Source organism: Trematomus bernacchii, unplaced genomic scaffold, assembly GCF_902827165.1.
Source record: "Trematomus bernacchii unplaced genomic scaffold, fTreBer1.1, whole genome shotgun sequence".
NCBI classification, from domain to species: domain Eukaryota; kingdom Metazoa; phylum Chordata; class Actinopteri; order Perciformes; family Nototheniidae; genus Trematomus; species Trematomus bernacchii.
In genome coordinates this window covers 1,995,232-2,016,708 of record NW_022987477.1, presented here as the reverse complement: position 1 = coordinate 2,016,708, position 21,477 = coordinate 1,995,232, and the positions used below count along the sequence as shown (strand labels likewise).

At 40.3% G+C, this 21,477-nt stretch overlaps 2 protein-coding genes across 2 annotated transcripts; both read left to right on the top strand.

Moving 5' to 3' along the window:
• Positions 1 to 1,723: 1,723 nt before the first annotated feature.
• Positions 1,724 to 8,165, top strand: LOC117496576 (solute carrier family 22 member 13-like). Its single transcript, XM_034148281.1, has 10 exons — positions 1,724 to 2,132; positions 3,069 to 3,172; positions 3,281 to 3,435; positions 3,514 to 3,685; positions 4,805 to 4,925; positions 4,996 to 5,090; positions 5,166 to 5,380; positions 7,214 to 7,322; positions 7,400 to 7,597; positions 8,000 to 8,165. Exons 1-10 carry the CDS (start codon positions 1,758 to 1,760, stop codon positions 8,091 to 8,093), a joined length of 1,638 nt encoding a protein of 545 aa, XP_034004172.1. The 5' UTR covers positions 1,724 to 1,757; the 3' UTR covers positions 8,094 to 8,165.
• Positions 8,166 to 8,604: 439 nt separating this feature from the next.
• Positions 8,605 to 20,250, top strand: LOC117496587 (solute carrier family 22 member 13-like). The gene is made up of 10 exons (XM_034148292.1): positions 8,605 to 8,996; positions 13,921 to 14,024; positions 14,589 to 14,743; positions 15,904 to 16,075; positions 16,160 to 16,280; positions 17,856 to 17,950; positions 18,129 to 18,343; positions 18,429 to 18,537; positions 18,613 to 18,807; positions 19,005 to 20,250. The coding sequence occupies exons 1-10, from the start codon at positions 8,622 to 8,624 to the stop codon at positions 19,063 to 19,065; spliced, it is 1,602 nt and encodes a 533-aa protein (XP_034004183.1). The 5' UTR covers positions 8,605 to 8,621; the 3' UTR covers positions 19,066 to 20,250.
• The last annotated feature ends 1,227 nt before the right edge of the window (positions 20,251 to 21,477 follow it).

Genomic DNA, 21,477 nt, shown 5'->3' with positions numbered 1-21,477 from the left:
AAGTACACCATTTACCTCTGAACTGTAGTGGAGGAAAAGTACACCATGTACCTCTGAACTGTAGTGGAGGAAAAGTACACCATGTACCTCTGAACTGTAGTGGAGGAAAAGTACACCATGTACCTCTGAACTGTAGATGAGTAGAAGAACAAAGTAGCAACACATTGAAATACTTAAATAAAGTACAAGTATCTCAAAATTGTACCCAAGTATAGTACTTGAGTTTATGAACTTAGTTACTTTACACCACTGGCTATAAAGATAGAAAGACTAAGCCTTGCACAGAGGCATGAAAATACATTTTCAAAATGCTCAACAGTGCTGCCAAAATTATAAACTGACTGCTACACAATTCAAATAAATGCTTTTATACATTTCTATTAGATGTGACTCTTTGGCGTTTCTGTTATTATTAACACTGCTGCTTTAGTTGTTCTGACTGCTAACATCCTGTTATTCCTCATTTTAAAGCCGATATTTTGTGGGGTCGGGGGGCTCGGATCCTTGTCACCTTTTTCATACCTGATGAGTTTGCATCCCTGATTATATGTTAATGTGTTTATGATTATAAGAGAAGGGAGACATCTTGTATTATGTCTAGATTATTATTTCTATAGGGTTTGGCAATATTATGTATATTATGTATGTATGCATAAGTTATCTTATATTGATTGTATTTTATTTATTTCCTTTATAGGAAAAACCACACACAGACAAATATCTGTATGTCTGCCTAAATAAGTAAAGAAGTCAAGCCTCATCTTAGCTCCTCATTTCCTCTATTCTGGACCTTTGGCCTTAAGTGGTGTTCTGGCCGACACACCTGGGTGAACCTAGTGATAGACACAAAACTAGTGCCAACACTGAGTTATCTCTAACTCTCCACTACACTCGCGTATCATTGATGAGAGTAGTACCCATAGAGTCAGGTAGAGGGCAGAGCCTGTGTGAGATGGAACAACCCAAAACAAACGTACTCATGCTCAGGATCAAGTTACTCGATCTCGTGAGTCCTTAAAATGAAGTCTGAGATTGAAATATAACTTAATTAATGTCTGGAGTTATCAACACACATAAACGTAACAGTCTGGTAACTTTACTTAACTAACTGGTGAGCTCGAGAACGTTTGTTGTTTTTTTATCTCCCCATGTCCCCTTTTTCCAATGCTTCTAAAAAGATTATAAAAACTAGTCTTTCACCAATTGTGGCTTTTAAAATGTAATCAAACACATTGGCACTTAAAATATACATGTTTTGCGTCCTTTGTAAAACTACAAAAACCTGTTAATGACACACATTTCTCTTTACATCCGATTGTGATTTCAGTACAAATTATTTTCTGTGCTCTTCAAGAATTGGTTTAGCACTGCAAGGCAAGGCAAGTTTATTTATACAGCACCTTTCAACACAAGGCAATTTAAAGTGCTTTTCAAAAATGAAAGACATTAAGAAAATGGCAGTTAAAAAGCAAAGATAATAAAATAAACATTAAAAGAAAAAATACATGAATAAAAGTTACAGTGCAGTTTAAGATATGAATAGTTCAATTAAGTCATCATATGACCTCTTGGCAAGTGCACGCTTTATTATTGTTATGTCTTAAGTCCATCGTACTAATCTTATGTCCATGGTTAAATATTAGTTAGTTGACACCTTTTGCCCACTTCCTTGAGGTATAGCACCTTCAGATTGGCACACCCATCACTCACTCTGCACTTTGAATGTGGCACCACGGCAAATTTAACCAGACGTCAAAATGAGCAGCTTTGGGGAGATTCTCAAGGAGATCGGGGAGTTTGGTTTGTTTCAGAAACGTCTGGTGGCGGTGTTATGCATCCCCAGCCTGTTCACAGCTTTCGATGTGATTGGTCAGGTGTTTGTAGGACTGAACTTCCCACATCACTGCAACACCGACTGGATCCTGGAGCGAGGACCCAACCTGACGGAGGAACAACAAAGAAATCTCACCCTCCCACTGAACAAGGATGGAGGCTTTGAAAGCTGTGAGATGTTCACACCTGTGGATTTGGATTTGGAAACCATTATAGCGTACGGCATCAACAAGACTACAGGATGCATACATGGATCGGATTCTGAGGCACCTGAAGGGGCATCAAGCATTGTGACGGAGGTAAGAGATCATTTTATACATCAGTCAGAAATGTAATCATCGAAATTAAGTCATTCTTACTTCTTATGATTTATGTGATGTTCTTCTTGCTGGGTTGTTTTTCTACTGTTGATAGTTGTGGCAGCTGTTGCATTTATTTGCAATTGTAACCTTGTTGTAGTCAAACCCCCAAAAAGAGTGCCGGCCAATGAGAAAAAACGTTTTCACATTGACTTACATTGGGAGGGAGATGTCTGTATATCAGCCTATTTATATTTCTCAATATGTATCAGAATAAACTACCAAGTACCAAAACTTTTAACCCCTTATTTTAGGAATTGGGTCATTGTAAAATGTCCTAAAAGCCAAATCCAGAGTTATTTTCTCTCCATTCATTTGACTGAGCCATCATTGGTAGATCATGCTCCACTGAGACAACCCAATGTAACCTTTATAACAAAGTACTCAATGCTAACTCATTTGAATTATAGATTAGGATGGAATTTTATCAATTGATGCACAACCTTAGCAGCAACAGTCTGATAATTTGAAAACCTTTAGTTTTAACCAATTGCAATTTTCAGTTATTGATCTTCTCAAATAATAATAATAATGCGTTTATTTGTTATAGCACCTTTCACAGAAATAGAATTCACAAAGTGCTTCACAAGTAAGAATAAAAGTTCAAATTAAGACCACAGAAACATGAATACAAATAACAACTTGAGGCAGACATATTTAAGGTCAACCTAAAAAGAAAACACAGACCACATGGAGTCCTGAAAGGAACAAACATAATAACAGAACCCATCACACACATTTCAAATAGAAATAAAAGCCAATGTAAAAAGATAGGTCTTCAGTAGTTGAACATATATATTTAATAATGCCTGAGAAAAACTGAATTTGTTGTTTTCTTTGGTCTTATACTTCTTTCTCCATCCTATCTGTCATCAGTTCAACATGATCTGTGACAGGAGTGGTTTGATTGCAGCGTCTCAGTCCATCTACATGGCCGGTCTCCTGGTTGGAGCGCTGGTGTTGGGGCCGATGTCTGACAGGTGCTCAATAACTCCATATTAATGATCCTGAACTGATTTAAATTGTGCTAAACTTATACGAGTGACAGATTAAGTGCATCTTCAACAGTGCTTCTCTTCTCTCCGTAGGTTTGGTCGCCGCTTCGTAGTCCTGCTTTCCATCTTTCTCCTCATGTTGTTTGGTGTCGGCATTAGTTTCTCACCCAACATCTATGTTTATATTGTTCTGAAGTTCTTAGATGGCATCGCCGTTTCAGGCATTATTGCTAATTTATTTGTAATAGGTAGGTCTAATGTTCACGACTGAAGCTTCTGTCTGGGTCTATTTTACAGCTGATAACTGTCTACTTCCTGCTTTGAAGGTGGAGAGTGGAGTGACTCCTCAAAGTTTGCTCTCTGCACCATCATCTGCCACTCGTCCTACTCTCTTGGACTGATGATGTTGTCGGGCATTGCCTATCTCATCCGTGATTGGAGGATCCTGCAGCTGGTGCTCTTCTGTCCTCTGGTCCTTGTCCTGGGAATCTTTTACTGGTGAGACACCACCAATGTTAAAGATGCTAATCTTAAAGGTCCCCTATTATACTGTTTTTCATCAATATATTATAGGTCTCAGATAGATACAAAACATGTCTCTGAAGTGTTTGGCTCCAAACACCAAACAGATCATTGCAGCATCCCATAATCCCCTCTGTTTCAGCCCTGTTTCAAAAGTGCTGATTCTCTGTCTGTTACTTTAGATGAAAATAAGGAGCCACTCCCCACGCCCCTCTGAGAGATATTTGGTTAAAAAGAACACATTAGCCGATTTCACACCAAGTACTTTGCCGTACTTAGTTCCCAGCACTTAGTTCCCCCATGGAACTAAAGAGCCGATCGCCTTCACACCGGAATAAGTCCCTGAGGGAAGATTACACAAATGAAGCCGCTGACGTCACTTCTTCTTCTTCTGCTTTGGGTTTACTGGCAGGCCGCAAACAACTTCACGGCGTATACTGCCACCCGAAGTCTCCGGCCGGAAGTCCCCGTAGTTGGGGACTGGCTTCAGTAGAAGCTGCTGGGAAGACTCCCAGGGGCGTGGTTTGCAATTCACCCAGCCAATCAGAAATTGGAACTTTTTTCTCCTCAGGAAAGTACCACCTCTAGCAGGGACTAAAAAGGGGGGAAACAGTTCTCTGAACTAAGTTCTCTTTTTGGTGTGAACACAAAATCCCAGGAACTATCTGAACTAAGAGGGAAAAGTACGGGGAAAAGTACTCCGGTGTGAAAGCGCCTAATGGTGCTCTGGGAGGAGATTCAGGTGATAAGGTGGGGGGGGGGTTACCTTGGTTGGTGATTGGCTAATGGTTACACAAGCCAAAAAATCGTTATGACATCATAAAGTGGCCAAAATCTGATCAGTTCATTTTCAGACAGGTTTTTATATAAATGGATCAGGACAAAAAGAGAGAGAATCTTTGTTCCTGAAACTTTCAGAGTCTCTTTCCACAGAGGGGACACATGTTGATGTAGAAGAGACATGAAGAAGAGGGGACACATGGTGATGTAGAAGAGACATGAAGAAGTTGATTTTGCATAATAGGTGACCTTTAAAGAAGCTTATCTTAACTGAACGCTCTATAATGTGTGATCTTGGACATGTATATCAATTAGGATTCTTCCAGAGTCCGCTCGATGGCTCATCACCCAGGGAAGGAAGGAGGAGGCGATCAAGGAGATCAGGAAGGCAGCAAAGGTGAACGGAAGGAAGGTCCCAGAAGATCTGCTGGACAAGGTGAGATGCGTCTCTGGCGAATACAATAAAGCTCTGCAATAAAGATAACTAAAACTGTGTTTTTTTCTAGCTAGCTGTTGAGGGTCCGTCCAAAAGAGGAAGCATGTTGGACCTCTTCAGGATTTCCTATCTGAGAAAGCGTGCATTGATAATGAGCTACCTGTGGTGAGTATTCAATTCATCCTTAACCTGCTGCCACATCTACAGCCATTCCTCCCTGAAGATATCTCTTTTGTTTAGGTTTGCAACAAGTCTGGTGTACTACGGACTGAGCCTGAATGTCGGGAACTTCGGTCTGAACATCTACCTCACACAGTTCATCTTTGGTTTAGTGGAGTTCCCTGCACGTTGGGGCAGTTTGGGCCTCATCCAGCGCTTTGGGAGGAAGAGATGTGAAGCAATTGTCCTGTTGTTTGGAGGTGCTGCTTGTCTAGGGATACTCACTATACCAAAAGGTACGTTTCTGAATAATTTATAGGAGTGTGTTGAAAGCCGCATTGGTGTATAATATACCAGATTGTCGAGAACCAGGTTAAATCCCATTTTTATCAAACATATCTCTTTGCTACACTCTTCTTGGTACACCCATCTTCTAACCTAATTACTTCAGTAACAAACTGCAACCTCCAGGTCTGAAAAGTGCCTTTAACCTGCATTCTCTCTAACAGCCAGCAGGGGGCGACTCCAGTCGGATTCTATAGAGGTCAATGAGAAAATGTCCCTACTTCACCCTTGATTTATTACCTCAGTATGAATGTAGGTCGGATTTAGAGTAAAAAAGCCAATAAAGCAGTGAATGATTTACAGAGCTGGATCTAAGTTAGTTTTCTTTAATATGGGCTGAATAGTGGCATGCTTAAAATAGGAAGAGACACATCCTGTAGACATGGAAGTATTAATAATAGCTGATACAGCACTGCCAATGGTTGGTACAACTTTTAAAAATAGGGAAGTTGGTATTACATCCGGAGGGCAGGATGATGGCTTCATTCTCCTAATCAAATCCATCAGGTCTTGTGAGTTGATAGGTTCGAAGGAGCCAAGCACAGAATGGGATGGAGAGGGGCTGGAGTTGGGCAGTGAAATCCCAGGATTAATACTGGACCTAATAGATGCTACCTTATCTACAAAGAAGACATGGTAATGTAGTTAGTGGTGGTGAAACAATGTTATTAATTGTGTCAAATAGCATCTTGGGATTTTTCTTTGAAGAAGTTATTAACTTAGCAAAGTAAGCAGTCCGGGCTTCTTTTACTAATGCATTAAAATAATATCTTAGATCTTTGAGATATAGGCGATGCACTTCCAGCCTAGTGGTTTTCCATAGTCGTTCTGTCCTGCGACACTTCCGCCTCAGGCAGCAGACAGCGTCCGTTATCCATGGAGAAGTGTTGCAGATAGCTCTAGTCCTATCCTTTAGCGGTGCCACTTTGTCCAGCAACGTAGAGCAATGCTGATTAAAAGACTGTATGAAAAGCTCTACATCGTTCATATTAGTGTTATTATCACAGCAAAAGAGAGCTGTGAACTGATCAGCTGTACTCTGAGTAATAATGCGTGAACGTAATGATGTTTTGAGACACAAGGGGTCAGTTTTCACAGATAGATTAAAGCAAATACATTTATGATCACTGATCAGTAGATCCTCACAACGGAAGTGATCAACATCTAGTCCCAGAGAAAAAACAAGGTCTAAGGTATGACCACCCACGTGAGTGGCGCCGGAAACATGTTGCTTGAAATTAAAAGATTCAGTAATATTAATAAATTCAGTGGCTACAGAATTTGTGGCATCATCGATGTGCAGGTTAAAATCACCTACTAATAACACTTCGTCCAGCTTGATAATAGAAGTAAGAAAGTCAGTGAACTCAATTAAAAACTGACCTGCTGGACCAGGAGGTCAATACATTAAAACACAATAAAATGGCTTTTGCCGACCAATTTTAGTCACCTGTAGTTCAAACGTAATGAAAGGTTCTGAGCAACTGCTTCTTCCAGACAACGGCGAGACCACCACCGCGGCCCGACAGACGTGGAGTGCCAATGTATGAGCAGTCCGCTGGGCACAGTTCATTTAGATGGATAAATTCCAAATTCCGTTACCACGTTTCAACAGCCCCGGCTCAATTTAACCCCTGGTTATACAGCCCATGTCTCTAATTCCGGCATAATCAACTGTATCACCATTTGGCAAACCTCATTATGTACACAGTGAAGCTGGCACACATGATTGAATTTGCATGCACAATGTGTCACAACTGTCTGATGTATGAATTGTCCATCAGATCTTCCCGTGGTGGCAACAGTGGTCGCAGTAGTGGGGAAGTTTGCTGCCACTACAAGTTTCTCTATCGTCTATGTTTACACTGCAGAACTGTACCCTACCACTCTAAGGTAAGATACATATCCCTCAGGTACAATTCAAAAGACATGTTTGCTTTTGCTATAAGATCATTTTGTATCTATACTAGGCAGAATGGAGTAGGTCTGAACTCAATGTGTGCTCGTGTGGCGGGAATCCTCGCTCCACTGATCAGACTCCTGGAGGTCTATCATTGGACAATCCCCATGCTGATATACGGCATCGTGCCCATCACAGCTGGAGGTCTCTGTTTATTTCTGCCTGAAACTCTTAATGTGGAACTCCAGGACCACCACGCTGAGATCAGGTGAGTTTTTTTTTTTTCACGAAACGGGAAGAAACTCAGCTAACTGACGATACGAACCATTTTTACCGAAACAAAACACAAGTCTTTCACTATAAGTAATGTTTTTTTTGGACGGACACTATAATTTACATTTTTTTTACTATGTTCAATCTGAATTTACTTTAAAATAAAAAAAATCTATATTGATTCTGACTTTTCTACATCCAACCCACAGGTTTATCATTGCTTTGAGGAAAAAGATTATTAATTTACCCCTTTTTAGAAGTCAAGATATGGTCATTTATTCTGGGAATGTCATTTTCGAGCCTCAGGCCTGAAAAACAGGCTCGGGGCTTAACAGGTTAAAAGTGTTACACTCAAAGCAATTCTAGATAATAATAATCTTTCTGTTTTAAATTACAGACAACCGGAGAACCTGACGGAAATACAAACCTTGACTAAAAAGGAGGAGAATTCTGTGAACAACGGAAAAAGAAAGACTGTAAACATTGAGTAGTGTGGTCCCCTGTTTTGTGATGTTTTCAGGAGAAAGCACCAAAATGTAATTTATATGGATGTATCTGTTCCTTTTCTGACCTGTTGACCTTTTAAACATAATTGTATTATTTGTTGTTGCAAATAAAAATGTTTTACAGAAGTTCGTAGACTGTTTGATAACTGGGACATTTATCAAGACGAAAAGGCAGCAAACACAGCTGATTGGTGACACATGTCGGTAATCATGATATCATTTTTATGATTGAATATTATATATATTTACCTCATTAAAATCTGTTGGATTCAATCACACATATTTTTATTATATCCTCTTCATCCAAACTCTAAAGGTCCACTCAGATTGCCCTTTGTTATTATTGTGAAATCATCCACCGTATCTAACTGGGTGATAAACAATGAATATGTGGATGAATAAATGATACTGTACTTTGACACTGTACACAGGTTAAGAGGTGAACACAGCTACAGCTACATGTATTGTAACTGTCTGTGTGTGGCACCACAGCATATCTAGACAAGCATCAATATGAGCAGCTTCGGGGAGGTCCTGCGGGAGATCGGGGAGTTTGGTGGCTTTCAGAAACGCTTGTTGGCTGGAATATGCATCCTCAGCATTTTTTCTATTTTCGACATCGCCGGTCAGGTGTTTGTAGGACTGAACTTCCCACATCACTGTAACACCGACTGGATCCTGGAGCGAGGACCCAACCTGACGGAGGAGCGACAAAGAAATCTCACCCTCCCACTGAACAAGGATGGAGGCTTTGAAAGCTGTGAGATGTTCACACCTGTGGATTTGGATTTGGAAACCATTGAGGCGTATGGCATCAACAAGACTACAGGATGCACACATGGATGGAACTATGACGCACCTGTTGGAGCTTCAAGCATCGTGACAGAGGTAAATATTAAACACTTTACCATTAAAACGATAAGTAAATGTTTCTGATGTTTGAGAAGCGGTGACCTCATATTCCCTCCTCCGTAAATTCTTATCTGCCTTTGGTGATTAACGCCTTTATGATGACTGTAAGGCAAGGCAAGGCAAGTTTATTTATATAGCACCTTTCAACACAAGGCAATTCAAAGTGCTTTACAAAAATGGAAGACATTATGAAAATGGCATTTAAAATCAGTCATTAAAAAGAAAAGATAATAAAATAAACATTAAAAGAAACAATACATGGATAAAAGTTAAAAGTTACAGTGCAGTTTAAGATGTGAATAGTTCAATTAAAAGCAGCGGCAAAAAGAAAAGTCTTCAGCCTGGATTTAAAAGTAGTAAGAGTTGCAGCGGACCTGCAGGTTTCTGGGAGTTTGTTCCAGATATTTGGAGCATAATAACTGAACGCTGCTTCTCCATGTTTAGTTCTGACTCTGGGGACAGAAAGCTGACCAGTCCCTGAAGACCTGAGAGATCTGGATGGTTCATAATTTAGCAGTAGGTCAGACATGTATTTTGGGCCTAAACCATTCAAAGCTTTATAAACCAGCAGCAGTATTTTGAAATCTATTCTTTGACACACAGGAAGCCAGTGTAAGGACTTCAGAACAGGAGTGATGTGATCCACTTTCTTAGTGTTAGTGAGGACTCGAGCAGCGGCGTTCTGAATTAGCTGCAGCTTTCTAATAGATTTTTTAGTGAGACCTGTAAAGACACCATTACAGTAGTCGAGTCTACTGAAGATAAAAGCATGGACAAGTTTTTCCAAATCCTGCTGTGACATTAGTCTTTTAATCCTAGATATGTTCTTTAGGTGATAGTAGGCTGATTTAGTAACTGTTTTAATGTGACTGTTGAAACTCAGGTCAGAGTCCATGACTACACCTAGATTTCTGGCTTCATCTGTTGTTTTGAACATTGCAGACTGAAGCTCAGCGCTAACTTTTCTGTCTTGGCTCCAAAAACCATTACCTCAGTTTTATTTTTGTTTAATTGGAGAAAGTTCTGACACATCCAGTCATTGATTTGTTCAATGCACTTACTCAGTGTTTGAATTGGAGCATAATCTCCTGGTGAAATTGTTACGTAAATTTGTGTGTCATCCGCATAGCTATGGTAACTTATTTTGTTGTTTTTCATTATCTGAGCCAGTGGTAGCATGTAGATGTTAAAGAGAAGAGGCCCCAGGATGGAGCCTTGAGGTACCCCACATGTCATATTTGTCAACTCAGATGTGTATTTACCTATAGAAACAAAGTTTTTTCTGTCCTTTAAGTAGGACTCAAACCAATTTAGAACTGTTGCCGAAAGTCCCACCCAGTTTTCTAGTCGGTCTAGTAATATGTTGTGGTCAACAGTGTCAAACGCAGCACTGAGATCTAATAATACTAACACTGAAGTTCTGCCACTGTCTGTGTTTAAGTGGATGTCATTGAAGACCTTTACAAGAGCAGTCTCAGTGCTGTGGTTTAGACGAAATCCTGACTGGAACACATCCAAACAGTTATTTAAATGCAAGAAGTTACTCAACTGTTGAAATACAACTTTTTCAATGATTTTACCTAGAAATGGCAGGTTTGATATTAGCCTGTAATTGTTCATTACTGAAGCATCTAGATCAGGGCTATTCAATTGGCGGCCCGCGGGCCAAATCCGGCCCCCGGGTGATATTTACTGGCCCTTTGAGTATAATGTTAAAAAGTTTAATTTTTAAAATAAAGTTTAATTTTTTTTTTTTTTTTTTTTTTTTTTTTTATAAATGTTTTGGGCCAGAGTGACTTTATTCCAGAGAGGGTGTTAAATTGAGAGATAGAGGGGAAGACATTGCTTGAAAACTTTGGCGGGCTCGGGTTTCGAACCCACCTACTAGCTACTGTAGTGACAACTCCTGTCATTTATTGCGTCTCTGCGCGCGTCCTCGCGGCTCGCGTTGCCCTTCACTACAAGCTCGCGCACCTTCAACGGTTTCGCGCCAATGGTACGATTCATCAAACCTGGTCAGCATAGTTGGATATCAAAATGTCTCTTTCTACGTTAAAAAAACGAAAGGTTGACACCGAAAACCGGCAATTCAACAGCGAGTGGAAAGAGAAGTACTTGTTTGTAAATGTCAGTGGAAGGCCCGTGTGTTTAATCTGCAATGAGTGTTTATCGGTGTGTAAAGAGTACAACTTGAGAAGGCATTTTAAGACAGCTCACGCCAACTTTGACGCCACTTTTCCAGCGGGCTCTGATGCTCGCCGCCAGAAGATTTTGGGGTTAACTTTGTGCTATGACCAAAGACGTAGCTCCCTGTTTCGGGCTTGCACTGACCAAGAGAGAGCTACCGCAGCATCCCTACGAGTGGCCTGGATATTAGGCAAAAAGAAAAGGCCTTTTACGGACGCAGAGACAGTCAAAGAGTGTATGCTTGCATCGATTGAGCAAGTGGTTGCAGATGAGAAAATCCGAAAAAGCGTTATTGACTCAATTAAGAACATTCCGATTTCTGACACGTCAACATCAAGGAGAGTGGAGACCCTTGCATCGGACGTTTTTGAGATTCTCTTGGACAAACTGAGAAAGGCGGAGGTTATGTCGCTAGCTATTGATGAATCCACTGACAGCAGCGATGTTGCACAACTGTGCCTCTATGTTAGATTTTTTGATGGTGAGTGCTTTCGGGAGGATCTACTTGGATTAATTCCTTTGGATGGACACACGACCGGTGAGGTGATGTTCCACAAAGTGGTTTCGTTTTTCAAGGAGCACAAGTTGGAATTGGATCGTATTAACATGCTTGTAACGGATGGGGCACCTGCGATGTCGGGCCGAACACAGGGACTGTCCGCTAGGCTGGCAGATGTGGCTCCACAGCTGAGATCGCTTCATTGCCTCATCCACAAAAGCCTCCTGTGCGCAAAACTAAGTGGTGAGTTAAAAAACACAATGGACTCTGTCATGGCGATTATTAACTTTATTCGTTGTAACTCCAGTTTACAGCACCGCCTTTTCCGCCAGATGTTGTCAGACATGTCAGCTCAATATAATGATTTGCTCATGCACAGTGACATTAGATGGCTAAGCAAAGGAAACGTCTTGAAACGATTTTGTGAACTTAAGGAGGAGATCATGGCGTTTCTCCGCAATTCAAAACACAAAAAAGCCAACGCCTTTCTGTGTCTGATAGAGAATGATGAGTTTTACGCTGCCGTTTGCTTTTTGAGCGACATTTTCCAACATCTGAACCAACTCAATTTGGAGCTGCAGGGCAGAGATAAAATGGTCACACAACTTGTGGAGAGACTCCATGCGTTTCAAAAAAAGCTCACACTTTTTTCTACGGATTTATGTCCAGGCAAAATGCTCCATTTTCCAACACTGCGCACTGCAGGTTTACAAATCACCGAGGTGATGACTGGATTTATGGACGCATTGAAAACCAACTTTGCCGCGAGGTTTGAACATTTCAGTCTCCCGGCTGAAGTGATGAGATTTGTGAAGGACCCTTTCTCTGTGAATGTAGAGGGGGAGTTTGCACTGAAAGCAAAGGAGCTGATTGTGACATTAAATGAGGCGTCTTTACAACTCGAACTCATTGACATTCAGTCATCAGATGACCTGCGACAGTCATTTCAGCTGGCAGGTTCTGAAAAGTTCTGGACTCATGAAGTCAGCCACGAGAAATTCCCTCATTCAAGGGGTCTTGCACTTTTTGTCCTCACAATGTTTGGCTCGACTTACACGTGCGAATCGGCATTCTCACACATGAATGCCATAAAAACTAATAATCGCGCATCCCTCACTGACCAGCATCTGCATCACTGTATGCGTATTGCCATGACAACGTATACTCCCGACTTCCCTGCTCTTGCTAAATCGAAAAAATGCCATTTCTCTCATTAGATGGCACATATCTGCCAAGTTGGTTGCAGACTGTATGTCAGTTATCACTATATTAATCAAAAAAGGTTTGAGTTTTAAAAGGCTGTGTGTTGTGGTTTTGTAATTAATACAAGTCTTTTGATAATTGTTTTTGCTTTTAATTAAGCAATTGATGTGGTATGGCTCACATGTCTTTATTTTTATTATACCATAATATGCACTGTTGTTTGTGTATGGCCCTAAATTGCTATTTTGTGTGAATTATTAGATCATTTAATCTAAATCCAATGATGTTGATGGTTATATTAGCTTCACATGTACTGAGTTCTGAACTTGCCATTTATAAAGGCCTTGGGGCTATGTTTGATTTAATTAAACAAAATATATGCACTCCACTATGCTGTTGTAGTATTTACTGTATCTGAAGCTCTTAATATGATTGCTCATATTTCAAGCCATTTCTTTTTTCAAGCCGGCCCCTTGCTTTCGATCATTTTCATCAACCGGCCCCCATTCTAAACTAATTGAATAGCCCTGATCTAGATTATTCTTTTTTAAGAGCGGTTTAATGACTGCAGTTTTCAGGGCCTCTGGAAAAATACCTGAGTGAAGAGATGTGTTTACTATATGAAGTAGATCTCAGGCCATGCAAGGAAAAACATCTTTAAAAAATCCTGTTGGAATAATATCAAGGCAGCAGGAGGAGGATTTCAGAAGTTGAATAATGTCCTCTAAGTTTTTACCATTAATCTGATGGAATTGTGTCATGGTGTTTGAATTGATATTAGGTGGACATAGGGACAACACATTTGCTGTACCTGATGCAGAGGCACTGACTGCTTGTCTAATTTTCTGAATTTTGTCAGTGAAGAAGGAGGCAAAATCATTGCATAGAAATTCAGAGGCTACTGACACTGGGGGGTTAGTTAGTCTGTCGACGGCTGTACTGATAACTTTATAAACAAATACTGCAGTAAGGTCTCTGTTTTTGTTTATTTGTGTCCCCCTCTCACTTCAGTTTGATGTAGTTTGTGACAGGAGTGGTTTGATCGAGGTGTCCCAGTCCATCTCCATGGCAGGAGTTCTGGTTGGAGCGCTGGCTTATGGGGCGATTTCTGACCGGTAAGAAACCAAAACACATCCACCTTTTTGTTTGTCTATTTTTTCTTTAAATATACTTATCGAATTATTATTATTCATATAAATAATGATGTATTTATCTATGTACGTATGTTATTATCACCATTTTAGAAAATAACAAAAATAATCTATAAGATAAGACTTGATTTATCCCGAAGGAAATTGTTGTGCCAGAGCCATACAAATACAACAAACACAGCAGCATGATAGCAAAACTGTACACTAAAAGTGCAATTAAATATCTACAGGAAACATAGACGGTCACATAATTAATGTAAATATTAACAGTATTTAGTAGTGCAAATAAACGCAGTGGCAGATACGTAATTGCACGTTATCATAGCACATTGTTAACAATAATAATATTGCACATGTCATATAGCAGCGAGTGTTTTGTAATGATGGTAATGATATTTATATTGCACATAGTGTTGGTGTGGAAGTTCTCAGTTCCCTTTACTGAAGGGTGAAGAGTTATAGAGTTTGATGGCCACTGGGTGGAAAGACCTCCTGTGGTGCATACGTCATCCCCTCGTCTCTCTGCAGGTTTGGACGGCGCTTCTCGATCCTGCTCTGTGTTTCTCTCCTCCTATTCTTCGGTGTTGGTTCTGCTTTCTCCCCCAACATCTACGTTTACATGGTTTTCAAATTTCTCTGCGGCACCTCGAGTCTCAACCTTCAGATCAACACATCTGTGATGGGTAGGTTTGTTGTTCCCATCATCATTAGCTATTTTACATTAAACACACACTTTGATAACACATCCAACTTGGAGTTTACCCGCTCTTATTAACTTCCGGTATACTACTTAAAGGGGACCTATCATGCAAAATGCACTTTTGTACGACTTTTATACATGAATATGTGTCCCCGGTGTTCCAGGGAACTCACCAAGTGTCAGAAAACACAACCCTCTCTATTTTCCTCCATACCCAAATCTCTAAAAAAGGGGCTGCAACGGATCTGATAAAAACTGATCCAGATTTGAACACTGTCCTGACGTCAGGACGGTGGCGCTACGGCTATTGGGCCAACTCCACCAATCAGGAGGAGACAACCACGGCCATTGCCGTTCGAAAGCGCTGGAGACGTTGTAGTACATATGCCAGGCCAGTAGATGGTGCTCTTCTCACAGAATCAGCCCTTGCAAAAACAGAGCTAAATAATGTCAAATTGAGCAAAATGAGGCATGGCTAAAATGCATGATCTGTTTGGTATTTTGAAAAAAAAAAAGTATAAATATGCCTTATATAGGTATGGTCCTACACTATATTATTCAAATATAGCATGATAGGTCCACTTTAATTTATCTTGGTGGTCTGTCAGATTTTACACTATATTTATAGCTGACACTTTTGTGAGCGATGTTGGATGGAAAGGCCATCTCGTGTCAGATCAAGGTTCACCAAAGAAGTAAAGATAGGACAGGAAGTAGCAGCTTGGTTTAACTTCAGGTGGTGCACGGACATTATGTTAGATATTAATTTATTACAGATATTAAGGGACAGATGACACTGAGCTGGCAACCTCTACTAACCTCAATTTTCACTCCAAAATTAAACGTAAGAATAGATAAGAAACCCAATATACTCACTTTCAGCTGGTCTGCTCTTGCTATTGATGAAACTGATCTATTCGACACGAATCTCTATCAAATTGTAATGATTGTAATGATGGTATGTATTACTTCATGAATTTTACTTAACAGACTGTACGTGGTTTGTCATGCTTTGCTTTCTGTTATTTTGTTCATGTCTGTCTGTAAGACGTTGCTTTTGTCGGGACCCCCTTGACAACGAGATGGTACTTCTCAAGGGGTTTATCCTAATAAATAAAATGTCTATATTTATCTGTGTTACAGGGGTGGAGTGGACTGGTCCCTCTTACGCTGCTCGTTTCACAACAATCATCATTACGTTCTTCTCTGTGGGAATGATCTTACTGCCGGGCATCGCCTATTTAATCCACGACTGGAGGATCCTGCAGCTGGTGCTCTTCAGTCCTCTTCTAGTCCTCTTTGCAGTCTATTACTGGTCAGCAGTAACACTCGGGATAAGAGTGGTTTGAATTACATCATAGAAGTAAGAGTGTGTGATTTTGATCCTGTGTGTCTTTAGGTTTCTCCCAGAGTCCGCCCGCTGGCTGATCACCCAGGGCAGGAAGGAGGAGGCGCTGAAGGAGCTGCAGAGGGCGGCCCGGCTGAACGGGACCACGGTACCAGAAGATCTGCTGGACAAGGTGAGCTGTGTCAACAACGCTATAAACTATAAACCTACGGAGAGGATTGGGGCCACATGAGATCAGTTTTTGGAGATCTGACAAAAAGGTAAAAGTCAGAATTCTGAGGGGACAAAAAACGAATTCTGAGAAATCAGAATTCTGAGTTTAAAGTGGAAAAAAAGTAATTCTGAGAAAAGAAGTAAAAAATCTGAGGAAAAGTAAAATTCAATTAAGAAAGTCAGTATTCTGAGAATAAGTCAGAATCACTTTCTGTCAGATCTCAAAATAAATTCACCATATATTCAACCCTATAAAGGATTGGGGCCACATGAAAACAGTTTTTGGAGATCTGACAAAAAGGTAAAAAAAGACAAGTAAAAGCCAAAATTCTGAGGGGAAAAATAAGTCTGAAATCTGAGAAAAACATCAGTTTTGAGAACATTTGGAACTCTGAAAAAGTCCACATTTTGAGAAATCTGAAATCTGATTTTAAAGCCGAAAAAAAAAAATTCTGAGAAGAAAGTAAAAAATCTGAAGAAAAGTCAGAATTGTACGGAGCCCCTAAAGGTTCATGGAGGGGGAAAAAAGTATCTTGTGTGCACGATATACTTTCTCATTTGCACAAAATACTTTCTTGTGCGCACGATATACTTTAACGTATTTAGTTAGTTTCTCGTTCGTACGAGAAAGTTACCAGTGCGCCAAGTAGGAAGTGGAGCACAGAGGAGACAACCGTTTCATTGCAGACTGTTATGTTTATGTGGAGAAATGGCAGTGCATACATTATTTGAGATATATTTCAAACTCTGACTTCATTTAGGGACATTTCGGCCAGGGGTGTAGAGCTATTTGTTTAAGCACCGGATTCGCAAAACAGAAGAGTCTGTAAACCAGTCTGCTTTGATCTATGAATTCATGTCTCTGCGGCACCAGTGGCCTGTACTACAAAGCAGGATTTGCTATTTACTATTCATTCATGAAGTATGATGCTGCGCTGTCAGCACGCTTCTCCATGTTTGTGATTGGTCAAATGTTGCTAACCCCGTCCCTTTCACGTGAACGCGCTCTCATCCGGACAGAGAAACCCTGGTTGATTTACTGAGTTGATAACCAGCTGCGTAGGACCGCTTAGCGAGATCACGTTTGTTAGGGTTAGTTAAGCCGGGTAACTCAAACATATCCAGGGTCTGTTGAACTGGCTTCGTCGTACAGTGCACTGGAGGCAGTAATTAATAAAGCGTGGCCTCGTTTTATTTAAATTGAGGCCACGAATTATATCTCGTGCGCACGAATTTATAAAACGTGGGCTCGTTTTATTTTTTGTTCTCTCTATGAACCCTCCAGGGCTCCGTAGAATTGTTAGGAAAAAGTCAATTCTCTGAGAATAAGTCAGAAATCTGAGAAAAAATCTGAATTTTAAGAAAAGTTGGAATACTGTTACTAAAGTCTTTTTAAATGTAAAATCATTTAAAAAAATGATACGAATCCTCACAATTTTTGTCCGATCTCAAAATAAAATCAAGTGGCCCTAATCCTCTTCCGTTTAAACCTCTTTGTGACACATACTCATTTTCTTTCTTTTCACTTCCTAAGCTTGAGATTGAGGGAACATCCGGAAGAAGAAACGTGTTCGACATCTTCCGGATATCGTATTTGAGAAAACGCACTCTCATCAATAGCTACAACTGGTGGGTCTTCATAATAATTGCTCTGTCTTTCTCAGTCAGTGAATCAGTATGACTAATGTTGATCAATTATATCTAATAGCCACGCTGGCTCCTACACTGTTAATTGTTCACATTTGTCACATTAATCCTTGATTGGGAACCTAAACAAAATGTCTTTCTTATTCTCCAACTGTACCAGGTTCGCAGCAAATCTTCTCTACTACGGACTGATCCTGAATGTGGGCAGCTTTGGCCTCAATATCTACCTCACACAGTTCATCTTTGGAGTCGTCGAATTTCCTGCACAGGCTACTTCTTACGCTCTGATGCAACGCATTGGAAGGAGGAAAGGACTAGTGGGCTTCCTTTTCTTCGGGGGAACTTCTTGCCTCGTAGTCCTTGCCGTCCCAAAAGGTATATAGTACATGAAAACATTTGTTATAGACGTGTCGTTTTTTTCACGTTCACTATGTGTTTCAATGTATTATTTCCCCATCAGATCTTCCTGCCGTGGTGACAACCATAGCAGTCATCGGATCGTTTGCTGCTATTGCCAGTTTCAACGTAATCTATGTGTACACTACAGAATTATACCCAACTATTTTAAGGTAATGTCACTCTTTTTCAATTGCATTTCAAGCGCTGTATGAACGCAGTCCATTCACCACTGTGCGTTCTTGCAGGCATAATGGTATTGGTGTGAACTCGATGTTTGGTTGCGTGGCGGGGATCCTGGCTCCACTGGTGAGACTCCTGGACGTCTACCATCCCTCCATCCCCATGTTGATATACGGCATCATCCCCATCACTGCTGCTGGTCTCTGCTTGTTACTGCCTGAAACCCTCAATGTGGAACTCCAGGACCACACTGAGTCCGAGTGAGTGGAGTATATCTAAGGATATCTAAGGATATCTAAAAATCAATTATTACTAGTAAGAATTGATTCTTTGATATCCTCCAGAAATGAATAAAAGCTAAATCGGCTTGCCATAATACACAGCTTTGTTTGAAAAACAAATGCATTCGGTGTAAATAATTGTATATAACAATCATTTGTTCTGTTTTTCATTTTAGGAAACCATCAAATGGAGCTTTGGAGAATGCTGAAGTAATAATTCAAGAGAAAAAACTTTAATTTGTACTGTTGTTCTTCTTCCTTTATTATAGACAACTTTTCTACATGTATTTGCATTTTTTTTCAACCTCTTTTTATCAGTGTTGTTGGCATAACGTTATAGTGTTATATGAATAAAATGTAATTCACCAGAGCTTTGTTGAAAGTGTTGGAAAAAAATTATTGGGGCAACAATTTAGCTTCAGGGGAAACCTGAGATATTCACACAAAAATGACAACTTTATATGAATGAATAAAAAGCAAATAATTCATATTATTATTATTATTATCTGCACAGACATACAATTCCAATGCGTTTCGACTCTACATTTGCAACAAAAAAATAAGTAAATGTTTGGATCTTTCTGCATACCCAGGATTTTAATGTCAAATGTATGTTACTTTTTGTATTTCTGATTGTCTAACCTATTTTTAATTAACACTGTGACCAAAAGATAGAATTTTCCAAAAAGTTAACTGTGATTTGTTGTGGTAATTCTAAACGAAACAAACGGTAAATGATCAAAACTGATTGATTAAACCATTGAAGCAATTAGGTGGGTTATGCATCAACACATTATCACGTATTATGAACACACACAGATTTAAACACTCGTTGGTGCCTCAAACGCATCGTCATGATTCTCCGTATTCATCGTTAAATCAGCTGAGGAGAGAAACACAAGACACAGTTTTAAATGAAGGGATGCCACATTAATAACTGTTAAGCATATTTGTATAAGAACAAAGTCATGTTTCAGTTCATGTGTATGACATCATCAGAATGTGCCTGAGTGAAAGAAACGTGGTCATGCTAATGAGCATGCGCAGATTCAATAAACGGTCCGTACTCCAGGCCAAACTCTGAGCGATGTGGTCGTGTGTTTTTTCTGTCCGTAGCATACTTACAAACTACTTTGGTTGACTGCAAACGTGGAGACTTCTGCTGAATATAATGTCTCACGCAACAGGTTATGGGCCCAGTCAAGGAGGCCAAAGGTGGTTTAAGTTGTTATTCGACGGTGACGAGAAAAACTTTGAGTTATGGGAGACGAGGTTTTTGGCGCACATGGAACTGCGCGGCCTCAGTGAAGTTATCCTGGAAGAGCCAGCGATAGACTACAACGACGAACAAGCACTTGAAGAAGACGCAACAAAGAATGCAGAAGCATATGCTGAATTAGTGCAGTGTCTAGATAATAAGAGTTTATCACTCATGAGAGACGCAAAACGAGATGGAAGAAAAGCGTTGGCAATACTCCGAGAGCACTACGCAGGAAAGGACAAACCACGAGTCGTGAGCCTGTACTGTGAACTCTCTTCTCTCCACAAAGCAAGCAACGAGACTGTTACTGATTATATTATTCGAGCGGAGACTATATTCACCTCTTTGAGAAGGGCCGAAGAAAATATCAGTGACGGGTTGCAGATTGCCATGGTAGTGAAGGGGTTACCGGACTCATTCAACCCGTTTGTCGTGCACGTCACTCAAACCAACGACCGTCTAACGTTCGGTGAGTTCAAAGCTAAACTGCGGAGCTATGAGAGCACTGACAAATATAGGACGAGTGACATGAATGCGGATGAGGACGGCGTTATGAGGACTAGCGGGGCAAGGACACGAGGACGTGGAAGAGGGAAGAAGATGGACTTGGCCGACACTGAATGCTAGACATGCGGAAAGATGGGGCATATAGCTAGGACATGCCCTAACGAGATCCAAGCGAGGCGAGAGGAGCGACGGTGGGACACGCCACACCGAGGAAGGGGGCGAGGCCGAAGTTGTTCTGCTCGACAGCGAGGGACGGCAAGTGAAAACGAGGCTCAAACGAGCGCTTTACATCCCATTTTTTCCACAGGACATTTTCTCCGTGAAAGCAGCGACAGCCAGTGGAGCTGAGGTCCGCTTCAAGGACGGTGATGATTGGCTGATTCATCAAAATGGTACCAAGTTTTAAATGGATGTGTATGGTAGGCTATATTACCTTAGCACAGTAGAGGATGAAAATACTGATGATGTTTGTAATGGTTGTCATGACATCCAGACATGGCATAGAATACTTGGTCATTGTAATTTTGAGGATGTGTCTAAACTAGAGAAAGTGGTTAAAGGTATGTCGATCAAAGGGAAACATGACATGTCTAACCATAACTGTGAAATATGTACGCAGGGAAAATTTACTCAAAGCAGAAACAGGCAGGCAGATGTAAAGATTGAACACTGCTAGAGAAGTTTTTCTTGTTTATTTGGATTCTGTGTATCACTGTAGAGAGTTATTAACATGTCTTTTGAAGTAAAAAGATATGATTCTAAACTGTATTGAAGTAAACATGTATTATTTTGAATTGTATTTTAGTGAACATGTATTGTTTGAACTGTTGTAAGTAATCACAACTGTTTTAAGTAATCACATATATAGAAATGATATTCTC